Below are 15,772 nucleotides of genomic sequence, written 5' to 3'. Positions count from 1 at the left end.
ACTTTCATGAATTTGTATGAAAGCAATTTTGCCTTTCAGTTAAACTGTCAATTATGTTTCACTTTGAGGCATGCAAATTTTTATTCATATACTAGCATTATATTCAATTATAAGGGGAAGGTGTACCTTTTGGAATCGTTTGATTTATTTTATGCTTTATAAATCATGTTTCTGTAAACCTAACATTGTCTAGAATAAAGTCGCTGTCATTCCTGTTATTGTAATAATGTAAGATAAATAAATGCAATAGTTGTAATACTTTTTCCGACAGCAATATTCTGCACGAAGGGGTCAAGCTTTTGATATAAGTAAAGGAAACTTAAGTGAACATTTAACAACATTCATGGTGAGACTAAGAATGTTTCTTAAAAAATAGTGGCAATTTATTTTTTCATTCAAAATCTTTACAAATGTACAACTAAATAATTACAAAGTAAAATGCAATTTTGTTTGCCTTAATGTAGACACGACCACTTTAGTCCAACTTGGATGCGCCCTTTAAAAAACATTCTTTCCGGCAAAAACTCGGGCAAGTTTCAGACATTTATTCAAATGATGATTTTTTTCTTGAACCATGCTCCCTTGTATGAAAGTGGCCAAGATAATTATTTTGCATTTTTTATGTGCCCAACAGTTTGCAACAAACAATCACAGAAAGTCTTGTATTTTTTTCAAAGCAAACTTGTGTAGATTGTTTGCAGTCTCTAATTCACCATGTGTGGCACTTTGAAACCACAACCACTGCCTTTTCAGCCATGTTTGATCAACAAATTGTCATTTCTATACTGGCAGTGTCATATACTGGTAATTTGTTTACATAGCAACAAAACAAACACAAAGCAAACTGTTGTGGTGTTGTCAAGATGCTGGTTGAAAGACCCCCAAGGAAACAAACTGGCCATTCCTTTGACCTTCCCACCCCAACCAGCGAGTCCAAACCTTCCCAACCCAACTGGTGAGCCCAAACCTTCCCACACCAATCCGTTAACCCAAACCTTCCCACCCCAACCCGTGAGCCCAAACCTTCCCACTCCAGAGCCCAAACTAAAGCACAAGCCATCCCACACTAGAGCCAAAGCTGAAGCCCCAAGCCTTCCAACTCAGATCCTTAAAGCCATATCCCACTCTAGAGCCCAAGCTAAAAGCCCAATCCTTAATTCCCACCCAGAGCCCGAGCATGATCCCACACTAGAACCAAAGTCATCCCAAACCAGTAGAGCCCAAGCTGACCCCCAAGCCTTCCCACCCCAGAGCCATCAGAGTCCAAGCTTTGATCCCACACTAGAGCCCAAGACCTGGGGTGGATTGCACCAAGCGGTCTTAAACCAGTCTGTGCGCTATAGTCTGCTAACTCAAAACGCGCTTGGATAGTCTTTAATAGAGACCGATTGCAATAGCGCGGTCTTTAATTAAAGCCAGTCTTAAATCTTAAGCCAACTCCAAGCTGGCTATAATCGTTTTTTTTTTTTTTTTAAGATGGCGCTGCATTTGTTAGTTGTAGATGATTTGATGCAAAGAGCTCTACGTCGAGATTGTATTTTAGAAATAGATTACACCCATGAGAGGCATTATGGTGATGATACAGTGTATCATAAATATATTATGTTCCCAAGAGTAAAAATGATACAACGCACAGATTTGATATCCAATGATTTAAACCAAAGCAATAAGAACAATGCCGTACCGCCAGTGACTGCAGAAGTGCAAAGTATAATGGGACATTTGTTCGTATGGCATTACTTTTCGCCGACTTATCTAATACCGGCTTCTTGCAACAGGCTTAATGACTGTGATGACTAAGCTAAGACCGTCTAAAACAGATAGCCGGCTATAACTGACTGCTGACTAAGACCGCTTTATTGCAATCCACCCCTGGTTTTTAAAAAGCCTAAAAATAAACACTCACCATTTTACAGCTAACCATTCTGCTCAGTTCATGACTGTTTGATTTCACTTTGCAGAATCACACACTCTGAAAACAAAATAACAATTCAAGAGATTCAAATGAATGTATTGTACAACACAAAACAAAAGATGTTACACTTTGAATGTTACATTTAGACAATTATACAGTCTCGATTTTTGATGGGGCACTGTGGCTGTACACATCATGGAATTATGAACTCTATAGGTTACTGCAAGCGTGCTAGTGATCATATCATGATTGTGATGCGGCAGCCAGTCACACCTCGGTTAGGCTTCAGTTCACAATTCCACAGCCACAAGTCTGCTATGATACCTACACAGTCACACGGTTATCCCTGCATGCTCTACATCACACAAAATGATTTTATCTTATTTCAGTAATTACTAAATTTTGTAATGTTTTTGGCCTACCTGGAAATATCCTTCTATTCCTCCTCCATACTGGTCTCTGTAACTAGGGTTACTGCCCAACGCTGACTACAACTAGGTGTAATTCTGATCTTAAAGTTCTTGATAAATATTTGCATCACACTGTTCTCTGTAACTAGGGGTGCTGCTCAGCGTTGACTATACAACTAGGTGTAATAGTGATCCTTAAGTCTATTTTCCTTGGAGCTAAAATTGTTGTAGTTATTGTTAGGAAAGCTTGTTGACTATGAAAGCTTCATGATCATGGCCCAATGTCATAATGCTGTTTAGCAGAATATTCTGCTCAGTAGATTTCTTTGCCAAGCATAAAATGAGTAGGGCACCAGTCACAATGTAAAGTTGTTTGGAATGTCGACTGATAATCTGTTTCTAACAACCAATGTGTTTCTATGCTTAGCTATTTTTTGTGCTTACAGACTTTATAAAATGGGACCCATGTTATTGCAGGATTACTCACCCCTTCAAGCAATAATACTAAACTCTTATATTGCTTACACATTGTACATGTAAACTGAATCTATGAAAAAACACAAATTAGCCGAGTTTCCTGTGAGAACATAATTTCACTTTACACAATACAAATTGACCAGTACACATGAAAAGTAAATTTAAACTTCTTGGTGTAGTACTACATATGTACAATTCCTACAGGAATAATTAAGTTTTCAGGATGTTAACTTGAAGAATTGGTTGTTGCATATGTTTGTTAGTATGCCCGTTTTGGTAACTGCAAATGTATGGAACAAATAAAAGACATGCAAGGGAGAAAAATCAAGCACCAACTCTTAGGGGGGAAAAAACGAAAAGAAAAAACGCCATAACTCACTTGAAGATATGAACACTGTACACTACCTGGTTCTCCCCCAACACTATAACATTTTCCCATCCTTATAAAATAGTTTTTGTATCCCGTTTTCAACTAACACCTTTACTAAGAGTACATTTAGTTCTCAGCTATAACTAGCATCAAAATGATGTAAAGGGCAGAATAAAACAGCACAAATCATTCACAGAAATAATTTCACCGCTGGACTTCCTAAATTAAATCTGATTAAATTTCACTGGTTTATTACTCTTCTTAGCATCAACAACCACAGTGACACCTCATCCACGAGCTGTATTTATAGTATATAAAAAACTGCTTGTTTTACTCTTTGATTAGCTACGCCAACTGACAGTGCACCAAGTAATGGAATTGTGTGCCTTACTTGCAGTTTATGTACAATTCGTTGGACAGATTATATGAAAATACTATTTTCAAGGTGGAAAACTTAAACCTATGCAATACCCAAAATGATAGCCTTCAGCCTAACATAATTTGCGGTTATGAAGTAAGGATAATGCTAAATAGACACATCAATTAAATCAAGTTTTACCCGATGAAATTATCCTTACAAAAGAACATAACCTTCCTCAAACCATATAGGGGGCCTTGTGTTGTAAACAATAACTGTACAACTACCTGTGTACACTTAACCCATGCTTAAACCTACCCCAAATGATAGCCTTCAGCCTAACACAATTCACAAAGATAAAAAATGAATATGGCAAAATGGATACCATCAATTAACAAATCAAGTTTTACCTGATCAATTAACAAATGAACTTAACCTTTCTCAAACCAAGTAGGAGGGGCCTTGTATTGTAAACAATAATTGTACAACTACCTGTTTACACTTAAACCTATAAGCAATACCCAACATGGAAGCCTTTAGCCTAACATAATTCAAGGAGATGAAAAATGGATAATGCAAAATGGACACCATCCATAAAATCAAGTTTTACCTGATGAAATTAACAAATGAACTTAACCTTTATCAAACCAAGTAGGGGCCCTTGGATTGTAATTTGTAAACAAACATTGTACAAACTACCTGTTTTAATCTACAACCATAGAGCTACATGTATATATATTGACTAGAGCGCTAACACCCGTTATACACGCACTAAGGTTTTGAAGTCGTGTGGGCGCATCCATGTTTAGTACAAACCAATACAAAACCTTGAATTTTTGTACGGCAATTGTACGACTGTTTGCACGATAGTGCGTTTGTTCTTTTCTATGTGTCATCGAACCAAAAAATTCAGCAAATGTGAACGCACAATCTGCTGATGAGGGTACAAACTGCGAGAGTCATGTGCATCATGTTTAAAAGGCGCATATACTTTTTTTAGTTTGTCAATCAAGTGAAACTTGCGGTTTCCGTAGCGCAGACGTACGCAAATGGGCAGTCGGGTACGTAAGCACACACGCCGAATGTAAAAAAATCACGGCAATGTGTGTTCTCTTAAAATTAAAATCGTTCCGTAGTCAAACATGTCTGCGCTCAGGATGGCTTCAAAACGCAGAGCAAGTTAGCGCTCTAGTCAATATATATATAGCTCTATGTCTACAACAGACATATCTAGTTATGTAGGTCTAGCATGGGTCTTTGTACACAACTATCCAAACACTGTAAACTACAACTAATCCACACAAAAAAAGCACAAGTCACAAAACTACACTTCAGAAAACTTCCGAATAATCGTTCTTTACTGGTTAGCCTATCCTGTTGGTCTGGCATAATTTATTTTTTGAGCTACATCAAATTCTTAGCACTTATTGGTGCATCATTTCCCTTACATGTAGAATTATAGATACCTATGTTCAAAATAACTCTAGAGGCTTACGTATTTGAATCAATATAAAGGTTCAAATAATATGACAGTCATTATTTCTGCAATTACTTAAAATAATAAAGACCTGCTGGTATTCAATACATACAAAATGGTTTTCTTAAATCCAAGATGGCTTTACAAGTATCCAATGTATACGTTCAATATTTACGGACATAGTTGCATTGTTTGCCTTCTCTATTCCCATTCTTACAGAAACAAAAACATACACTTTGTAGTTAAAAATAAGCACTGATTTCATCAATATGCGTGTTTGTACTTAAACCTTTTGGATACAAAAAAATGAATAACAGACGTGTACTCTTACTCCTTTGCGCAACTCTAAAACTTAAATGCCTTTAAAATAAAATATTAAAAAATAGCGACACAATAAATGCACAAAGTCTAACTACTTATCACTGTCGTCTATACTATGTACAACTACTTATACATGTAAGTCATCAAAACCACCTTCACTATGTACACGTACACATTACCTAAACGGTATGAAATCTTCACTTCCTCAAGTTCTTAATCTGATAAAATATTTAAAAAAGAAACATTTTTGAAACCCAAACTCCACAAACTAGAGGAACAAAAGCTCAACTCAACCTACATTTAATCTTCCCAATAAGTTAAATTGAAAACATTTCTTCAAAAATTGTGTGGTCAATTTGTGTAATATGAAATTCTGATAAGACACAAAGCTGTATGGAGATTACTAAACATATACCGAGCAGTTATTAGGCCTACACTGGTCAAAATCAAACTGGAGGCCTCTGTGATAAATGCATAAATTGCCATAAGTTAAATTAATATTATAATGAATGACATAATTCAGAAATAATTGTCAGAAGACAAAGATATCCCAAGAATTACTTATGAGACTAATTCTTCAAAAGCTACTCTCTAAAAATATTGACTCATTTTAGATAGAGAATCACGTAAACTTCTTTAAAATTAACACTAAAAACACATCAAAAATAACTAGGAAAAAAAACAAGTTACTAGTAGCGTTATTCTTGAAAATGACTTCATTTGATACTCCGATACTTAGATCTAGCTGAACCTCTAGAAGGGACTGTTTTTGTTTTTTTGCCTAGCCTGGGTGACCAGACCAATCTGGACCTGTCTAGTGTCTAGTGCCCTGTCTGGCACCCTGTCTGTCTCTCTCTGCCTGTCTGATACATGTTCCCTGTTTTTAGTTCACTCCATTCTATCTGTGCTGGCTACTAACCCTTCAATAAACCCTGTAGTGGACAGTAAAACTGAAAGGTTAATAACTGGATCGTAATACAAGCTAGACATTTTCAGAAGAAAAACAAATTTATAGAGCAAACTTAGCCATGTGAGAATATGATAGTTGGACCAAGCCATACCTTAAACATAAGTGCCTGGAATTGTACTACTATGGGCAACTAAATTCCAAGTCACTTGAAGGTCTATGTAATTCAGAGAGGACTGGGGTCGATTTCACCAAGAGTTAGGCTTAGAACTAGTCCTAGAAGATATTCAAACCTTAAGGCTAGTCCTAAGTTAGGACGAGTACTCGTCCTAACTCGAGAGCAGTCTTAACTCTATGTGAAATTCACCCCTGACTTAACTCGCACTCCAAATCATTGATTGAATTAATGAAGCACCACTCCCACCACTGTTATTTATTTATTAGCATAACTGACAAAATTTCACCCTTGCACATGCAAAAGGTTTGCGGATCCAAGTGTCTTTCGTCTGAACCAAAAGCATGCCTTACTTTTTGAAAGTTAAAAAAAGTTACTTCAATGGGAGACTTTTGGACGGTCCTTTTTCACAGTTCTCGCCAGTAGTGCGCGTGCTCAGACCTACGCGCACATTACTGAACATGTGTGCGCATCCTCAGAGCAGCAGAAAAAGGACTGCTATGTCTGCTGCCTGCGCATCAAAAGTCTCCCATTAAGTGTGACTGATAATCTTGGGGAAAAAAGTTTGACATGGTACATTGTAACCTTTTGTCAAAATCAAGCATAACCATATTCAAAACGTATGACAATTTTTATTTATTATTTATGGTTTAATTCAAATAGTATGATTGGTTATAGAAGGAACTTACCTTTTTAACGGTGGTCTGGTTTGAAGATGCAGGACGAATTAGAACCTCCTGCCGGTGGTATTGCTTGACATATTCCCACTTGCAGAATATCCGCTACTTCCACCATATCCACTCGACGTTCCATATCCGCTGCCACCACCACTACCCATACCTCCAACCATATTGTTGCCCAATCCACTACCCATGTTACCCATTCCACCCCCGCCGCCACCCATATTCCCACTCATCCCTCCGCCCATGCTACCCATGTTGTTACCCAGTCCACCGCCCATATTGTTACCCATTCCGCCGCCCATATTGTTACCCATTCCGCCGCCCATGTTGTTGTTACCCATTCCGCCACCCATGTTGCCCATACCTCGCATCATGTTACCACCCATGTTTCCACCCATGTTTCCACCCATGTTTCCACCCATGTTTCCACCCATGTTGCCACCCATGTTTCCACCCATACTGCCACCCATGTTTCCAACCATATTGCCGCCCATGTTTCCACCCATGTTGCCACCCATGTTGCCACCCATACTGCCACCCATGTTGTTGTATCCACCACCGTTGTTGCCACCACCACTACCGCCTGTGGAGGAAAAAAAGAAAAAGCGTTAACTTCACACATCATTTCTTTTCTTTAATAATAATAATAATAATAAATCTTATAAAGAGCTGGTATCTAGAAAACTATTCACTGCGCTAAAATATGACCAAGGGAAAAATTAATGGTAGGCTTGACTGAAGAGGTAAGTTTTGAGATTGGATTTGAATAAAGAAATGTCACGTTGTGATCTAAGGGTGAGAGGCAACACAGGTACTGACATTCACAGGCTTCTTGTTTTGTTTTTAATCAAGTGAACTAAATTGACCCAATTCACCTGGCGTCATCATTAGAATAATCTTCGATGCGCCCTTTTGGTGGGCAACGTCACTGTGCGTTAGTCAGTGAATTGCACATTTTAGGCGACGCAGCGTTTACACACTCGAACCTATTGCCAACCAAAATGGTGAGCGTGGCACAGCCACGTGTGATGTGCATGCAAGGGGTCAATAGTTATTTTAAAGGCTTAAGCCTGGGATGTCTACAGATGATCCACTAATTTAAAATCATTGTGAATGAAATGGTTTGTAGGAAAATTGTGATCAGGAAGTTTAGTTTATAAAGCAGTGACTATTGCCAAGCGATAGATGGAGATTGGGAAAAAGCTTCACAAAAATTGAGTAAATATAATTTATATAAACTGAGGTAAACCATGCAGTGAAACACTGCCTGCTTTCGTATACAATATGAGTCTTTCTTAATTAGTTTGTTTACATTTCAATTGTTGCCATAAATCGCAGAATAATATAAAATGTTACATTCTTAATCAAATTGACGGTACATATAATCAATATTTTACACCAAAATAAGATATGAAAGTAAACATTAAACATATGGCAACATCTAGGTCCAGGGTGAAACAACAGGAGTGGATTTCACAAAGAGTTAGGACTAGTCCTAACTTAGGACTAGTCCTAGGAGATATAAAAACGTATGGCTAGTCCTAAGTTAGGACGAGTAACTCGTCCTAACTAGAGATAAGACTAGTCCTAACTCTTTGTGAAATCGACCCCAGCTTTTGTTACCCAGCCTATGGATGGACATACATAAAAAGACAGGGCATAATGTTGGTCATGTACGCTAACTTACCACCATATGGTGTTTGACCTCTATTACTGAAGTTATTCCCCTTCATTGGGCCAAAGTTGGAACTGCCACCAGCGTAATTACTTCCAAAATTGTTGAAGCCATTTCCACCACCTCCGCTATTATTGTTCCAGCCTGTAACAGTTAGGTCAGTTTAATAGGTAAAGTCATTTGGAACAAACTTGATCCACAGTTTTAGGCACCGGACACACATTCGGTAATTGTCAAAGACAATCCCAACATACGAAAGAATTAACAAACATTTTTACTCAATTGGTCAACAAAGTTGCAAGAGAACAATGAAAGAAAAAGCAACCTTGATTCACAAAATTTGTGTGCTTTCAGATGCCTAAAAAAGGCTACAGGCCTGAAGTCTTTTAAAATTTGAGCGAGAAAATACCTCATTCTCAAAAACTGTGTTACTTCAGAGGGAGCCGTTTCTCAAAATGTGTTAAACTATGAACAGCTCTCCAAAGCTTGTGAACAATTAGGTTTGTATGTTAACATTTATTTCGAGTGATTAACAAACGTTTCCAGTGCCTTTAAATCATTTTACATTCATCGGCATTCACTACCGATGAATCATTGGTAAACACTACCACAAATTGACATGGTCTTTGATTGTGCTAGTACCCAGTATTGTTCTTAACTTGCTTAAACTGTTCTCAAGCATTCTTAATTTTTTTAACCTCTACGAAGCGCTTCCGGACCCTTTTGGCTAAGGACCCTTGTGGGGTTTAGCACGCTGCTATATATAAAATCAGTTTCACTGTTATTATTATTACCCACCATTGTTGCTGAAGTTTCCACCGTCGAACCCTCCTCCATTTCCTCCAAAGTTATTGCCAAATCCACCTCCAAAGTTGTTGCCGAAGCCCTGTCCGCCATTTCCACCACCGCCATTATTACCTCCAAAGTTTCCTCCAAAGTTTCCTCCATTGTTGAAGTTTCCTCTTCCGTTGCCGAAATTATTTCCATAATCTTCAAAATAGAAGAGTCACTCCAAATTAATTTCTCATAAGCAGCCCTGATATTTCACAAAGGCGATTGCCTCCATTGCCCCTGATCATTGCCTTGGTGCCCCTTAAAAATTACCCATTAGAAATTTAACATTTCTCAATAGAGGTGCCCTTTTACCAAGGAGAAAGTGCCCTGGTGCCCGTGCCCTTTGGCAATTCAAAAAAAGAGTACAAGGAAATTCAATTTACAATACAAAAACCAGGAACCACTAAAATGGCAATTAAATTTCAAACAGAATGTCTAATCAGGAGTGTTGAAGATGTTTTTATTGTAGGCAAGATAAAGCCTACTTCCCCAAATATGGGAAAATAGTTATGTATAGATGATTGAAAGGCTAGAACATAAACTTTCTTGTAGTTAAGATAAAGCCATTTTCACCATATATGGGAAAATGGTTACAATTTTTTAACACTTTAAGATGATTGAAAAATTGATAACTACTTAGAATTTTCATCAAAAGCACTTGATACTTTGGAGCTTTATACGAAAACAATTGTTTTGGGTGGGGGGGGGGGCAACACATGGATTATGCCTTACACTTTTCAATACTGCCTTACAGTTTTCTTTTGTAATCTTACACACTTACCTCCTCTGAAGTTACCACCACCACCGCCACCTCTACCGTAATTATCTGGACCATCCTTCCTCGACATCATGTTCTTGGGTACGGCCTTCTTTGCCTCGCATCGTTTGTTCTTAATGAAGTGAGTCTTCATGGCTAGTGAAAAAAAGTAAAATACATTAGCAACATGTACCTGTTCCTACAGGTACACACAAATCTAAGCAACAATAATGTGACATCAGATAGGTTGCAATATGATGTAACTCGGTCTTCTTAACAGATGTGCATTTCGAGTGAGAATGACACTCATCACACATTTCATATAACTCATTGCATGATTGGTCAGTGAACAACAGCGCTGTGTTGATAATTTGAGCTTAGTGCACCCGTGACCTGTAAGCAAAAAATGCAGTTTGCCTGTAAAGATGGATGGCCACTGTTTGGATCTATCTATTAAAACAAAATTGTATTTTTGAAATAGTGTTATTTTAGTAGAGAATGATTCATACTGGGAGACTTTGAAATGCAGTAGAAACACAAAATAAAATCTTTTGTTTATCATCATCTGAGCATGAGCTTTGAAAATGAGTTGCGGCTGGTGTCAAAGAAAATTGAAGCATGACTTGTCTGGTAGTGAATTTCACTAGTCCCGAGGTTTGCAGCTTACCGACAAGTTTGTTGACTACATCATGGTCAGTGAATGTTATAAACGCAAAGCCTCGTCTCTTGGAAGTTTTATCAGTGGGTAGTTTGACCTCTTCGATAATGCCATGCTGCCGGAAGTGTTCCTCTAGATCAGCTTCTGTTGTATCTTCACTGATGCCACCGATGAATAACTTCTTCACCTGTTCCTTAGAGCCGTAATCATTCGAGTCCTAAAAACAACACACAAGAATTATCAATCATCAATCATCGTTTTTTTATATCTTGCTTTTCACACCCGAAGGACTTCTCTAAGTGCTGCTAAAAACCTTGACCCCTGGTCACTGGGCCTTTTAATTCATTCCTTAAACCATCTCAGCTCCCTGGGGTGCATACAGCCTGTGCAACAAATATTCGCTACTCAGCTTAATCATCGCAAGAACCATCTCTGCCCTCACAGTTACCCATTTAGAGAAGCAATTTAGAAGAGAAGAAATTATAGAAGTGTTTTGCTAAGGGACACACAAGTGTAACGACCGGGACTCGAACCCACACTCTGCTGAACAGAAACACCAGAGCTTGAGTTTGGTGCTCTTATCTGCTCCACCACGACACCCCATCAGGCTTGTAGAGTGCAATCATTCAAGTTGTCTATTTTTAGGCACTTAGCAAAGTCTAGGAAACAATTAAGACAAAAGAATTTATTGTTGAAAATGACAAGTGCAATGGACTAAATTGATGTTTGTTGAAGATCCTCACCCCACGAGGTATCGCCCTCTTGATCTCTATTGTCTTGCCGTCCAAGACGGGTCCACCCTGGCTCTTGAAGTCGTCCATGACTTCATCCACCATCGACATCTTGGTGAATGTAACAAACCCAAAGCACCTAGACTTCTTGTCTGCATCTCTGATGACGCAGCAGTCTGTCATGTCGCCATACTTTGAAAAGTGGCTTCTGAGGGACGCCTCGACAGTCTTGGGGCTGAGACCACCAAGGAAGACCTTACGCACCTGTTCTGCCTCGGTAATATCCTATAAAAAGAAAGAATTTATAATATTTCAAAAACTGAATATTACATTGTCATTGACAGACACTGTTTATCAGAGGTTGTTAACTCGATTCTACTCTTTATTAAAAAGTTATGATGAAATAAATAGAACTACGATATTAGAAGAAATTAGTACTGACTGCGACTCGCGAACGAGTGCAACAAACAGGGGGTGTCCAAAAAAGTGTCTTCAGCTACCATGGCTATAGTGTAGTTGCGATAACATAACCCTCCTGCCATCGGCAAGACTAAGACTAAGAGGGTTACGTTATTCTTGCAACTGGCATGATCATGCATGGGGTCCATGGCTACAGCTACAGCTAGATCGCGCTTGTCTGTCTATTCTTCAACACTGACAGACACGCTGATCTAGCCGTAGCCGTAACTGAAACCGCCGTCTCGCCACGGCCTCAGATTAAGAATGTGTAAGAAGAGTGCCTTGGCCCTCAGGACCATTACTGTATACCTTTGTTCGTTCATTATTGACATTCCCTTTTTAAAATTACCTTTTCTTTGCTTTACAACAAAATTTTCATAAATATTTAAGTACCAAGTCCTTGAGAAAAATATCTTTCTAAAGGGAAATATAATTCAACACGGTCCTTTAAAATTCTTTTAAAATTTGAGTACGACTTAAAAAGTAGAGGTTCGAGAGACATCTGACTGAGTGTGAGGGGAGAGGGGGAGTCGCAGTCGGTTTTCGGGGACTAAAAATAAAAAATATGGCTACTCTACTTATTTTTCTAAACAACATAATAAGCATAAATAATATGATAAAGAAAATAACTAAAAATTTACTTACTTTTGCATTATATTTTAGGCTCATGGTGAAAGAAACAGTAGCGTACTCTGCAAAAAATTATAAAAGTCAAATGCTTTCTTTCTTTACAATCGACGTGATGATGATGCTACTTCAACTACTTGTGCGCACACCGACGCATTCCGTTTCTATTTTTTCTGCAGGACACGTTTTGCATGCTTTGTGTACAAAATGCAGTGATGCATTTAAACGCTTCGTTGCTCAATGACTGGGTACCAGCGAAGTTTTTTGTAATTCATATAGAGGGCGCCCTGCCAGCAGCTCACACACAATAAACTGAAAACAACTTGCAAATTAATGCTCTTGATTCTATTTCTACCTCCATGTTTATACAATGAATAGAAAATGTGGCCTTTGTTTTTTAATAAGTGGGACCTTGTACATTCTTTGGCTTTTATGGCAGGCAAGATACTGCACTGGTCATGGAAAGTTGACATTGTGTGTCATAATTTCCACATAAATCCAGTTGTGAAAGTAAGCTGTGTGGACAAATAATTGAGATCGAGATGTGCCCCCCCCCCCTTTCATATAACTTGATAAGAATTAGACAGTGTAAATTGCATAGATTATAAGATTTTATGTTTTTTCCATTGAGCTGTGTACAAATCGTGCCTGCACGAAGTTCAAGCTATAATTTATGGCTCTTTTGTAAACACGTGACGTCACATGTCGAATTTTTCGTGTTTTTATAATATATATTTTTTTAATAATCATTTGAGTTTCCCCCCAGTTTTTTAGGCCATCAGCCGAAACCACATTGGGGTGTCTGTGTTAAAAACATTATTATTATTAGCAACGTTGACCAATAGTAAAGGGAGTCGCGGGCGCAAAAATAATACAATTGGGGCATTAGGCTAAAATAAAATTAAAAGTCCCTACCCTACCTCATCCTTTTTCCTTTTTGAATATTTTTATTGTAAAAAAAAATTGTTTTTCATATAAAACAAAAATATGAAAAACGGACGGATTGCACGGTAACTTGTATTTCGTTAACTTGGCCTTCGTTGTCTGAATATCGGATGTTGTAGAGAAGGCTTCCCTGATAGTGACGGTTATTCGCAATGGTCAGGGATACCTTACTCTATGGGGATACCATGGGACCCGTGGGACGATCCCCTAATTGACTGATGAAAAAGAGTAAGATACAACAATGCTTAAATCAGGCCTAGTGCATTTATGGTTGTTTTTATCCATACATTCACAAGATTGCACACGCACTTATAAATTTCATAAATTTACATAATTGGTAAGAAGCTACAGCGCCGCGCCGCGTAACCTCCTAGCTAGCCCCCCCCCCCCCCCCCCCCCCTTATCACCAGCAAAATAACTTGTATTGTTGCAGGCAAAGGAACGTGCTGACAAGGTACGGACCGTGGCGTCGTGTCGGCGACTCGGCGGACCACCACCAGCCATGGCCAATCGGCAGTCTCCGTATTGGAAGTTCTTCTGAGTTTATTCAAACTTTATAAACTTATTCCGAGGTGCATATAAAGCCAAACATACGTACTAGAAAAATAACTTGGCCTTCGTTGTCTGAATATCGGATGTTGTAGAGAAGGCTTCCCTGATAGTGACGGTTATTCGCAATGGTCAGGGATACCTTACTCTATGGGGATATCATACCATGGGACCCGTGGGACGATCCCCTAATTGACTGATGAAAAAGAGTAAGATACAACAATGCTTAAATCAGGCCTAGTGCATTTATGGTTTTTTTTATCCATACATTCACAAGATTGCACACGCACTTATAAATTTCATAAATTTACATAATTGGTAAGAAGCTACAGCGCCGCGCCGCGTAACCCCCTAGCTAGCCCCCCCCCCCCCCCCCCTTATCACCAGCAAAATAACTTGTATTGTTGCAGGCAAAGGAACGTGCTGACAAGGTACGGACCGTGGCGTCGTGTCGGCGACTCGGCGGACCACCACCAGCCATGGCCAATCGGCAGTCTCCGTATTGGAAGTTCTTCTGAGTTTATTCAAACTTTATAAACTTATTCCGAGGTGCATATAAAGCCAAACATACGTACTAGAAAAATAAAAAAAATTAAGAGCATATTGAATAAAACATGAACAAAATTATATATAAAAAAAAAAATCAATCGTAGGAAATAATATGGAATAAGTTTTTATTCTTTATTTTGTTTAGCTATTAACGTGATCGACTTTAAGGCCGTGTCCGAAACGGCGACTTCGGCTACAGCTACGGCTAGATCGCGCGCGTCTGCCTATTCTTCAACACTGGTAGACGCGCTAATCTAGACGTAGCTGTAGCCGAAGTCGTCGTTTCGGACACGGCCTAATCTTGGATCGATTACACAGGCAGATACGCAGAAAAAGATCGTCTGGAAGTGGTTGTCGTAGGGATCGTTAAACATGGAGGAAGGATTCAAGAAATTGGTTAGAGCGAAGATTGCGAGTTAGTGGCGTATTTACGGTAAACTTATTTCTATCTGCTTTTTGTAAAGTCCTTTTTCCATGTTAATTTCTTTCTAGTGCGCTATGATCTTGATGGAATAGCATCCGTTATAATTTTTAATTGTCACGTTATGTTATTAAGTGACCCGTGGGAGTGTGGGACGTTGCAGTGGATTGCCTTTAGAATTGCCATCTTATTACCCTAATTTGAACCGAATCATAAAAAAAAACAATGAACCCCCCCCCCCCCCCCAAAAAAAAAAAAAAACATGAAAAAACATGACCAGTTTTTCAGACTAGTCCACCGCGACTCAAACCTTGCCGCCCCCCCCCCCATTTAGATCCGCCCCCCAAAAAAAAACCAGTCGGGAAGAAAACACGGAAAACTGACAAGAGAAACTATGTCCCTGGTACCCTGCAAAATGGAGTAAACCGTTGCAGAACGATTTTACCGTTTACCAACGTATCCCAAATTCATTTT

The 15,772-nt window shown here is 38.7% G+C and overlaps 1 protein-coding gene across 3 annotated transcripts; it reads right to left on the bottom strand.

Moving 5' to 3' along the window:
* Positions 1-431: 431 nt before the first annotated feature.
* LOC117288433 (heterogeneous nuclear ribonucleoprotein A3 homolog 1-like) lies at positions 432-13,001 on the bottom strand. Of its 3 annotated transcripts, XM_033769295.1 has the most exons (9): positions 12,853-13,001; positions 11,761-12,033; positions 11,027-11,234; positions 10,384-10,515; positions 9,567-9,758; positions 8,781-8,912; positions 7,612-7,676; positions 7,100-7,539; positions 4,397-6,260 (listed from the first exon to the last, which is right to left on the bottom strand). In XM_033769295.1, exons 1-8 carry the CDS (start codon positions 12,874-12,876, stop codon positions 7,138-7,140), a joined length of 1,428 nt encoding a protein of 475 aa, XP_033625186.1. In that variant the 5' UTR covers positions 12,877-13,001; the 3' UTR covers positions 4,397-6,260; positions 7,100-7,137. The 3 variants fall into 3 exon arrangements, with proteins under 3 accessions (XP_033625185.1, XP_033625186.1, XP_033625184.1); XM_033769294.1 differs by lacking the exon at positions 4,397-6,260 and adding an exon at positions 432-1,972 and having other exon boundaries at positions 7,100-7,676; XM_033769293.1 differs by having other exon boundaries at positions 7,100-7,676.
* Positions 13,002-15,772: the final 2,771 nt, after the last annotated feature.

This window comes from Asterias rubens, chromosome 3 (assembly GCF_902459465.1).
Source record: "Asterias rubens chromosome 3, eAstRub1.3, whole genome shotgun sequence".
Lineage (NCBI taxonomy): Eukaryota > Metazoa > Echinodermata > Asteroidea > Forcipulatida > Asteriidae > Asterias > Asterias rubens.
The sequence above is the reverse complement of the archived record's forward strand: the minus strand, read 5'-3'. Positions and strand labels throughout refer to the sequence as shown.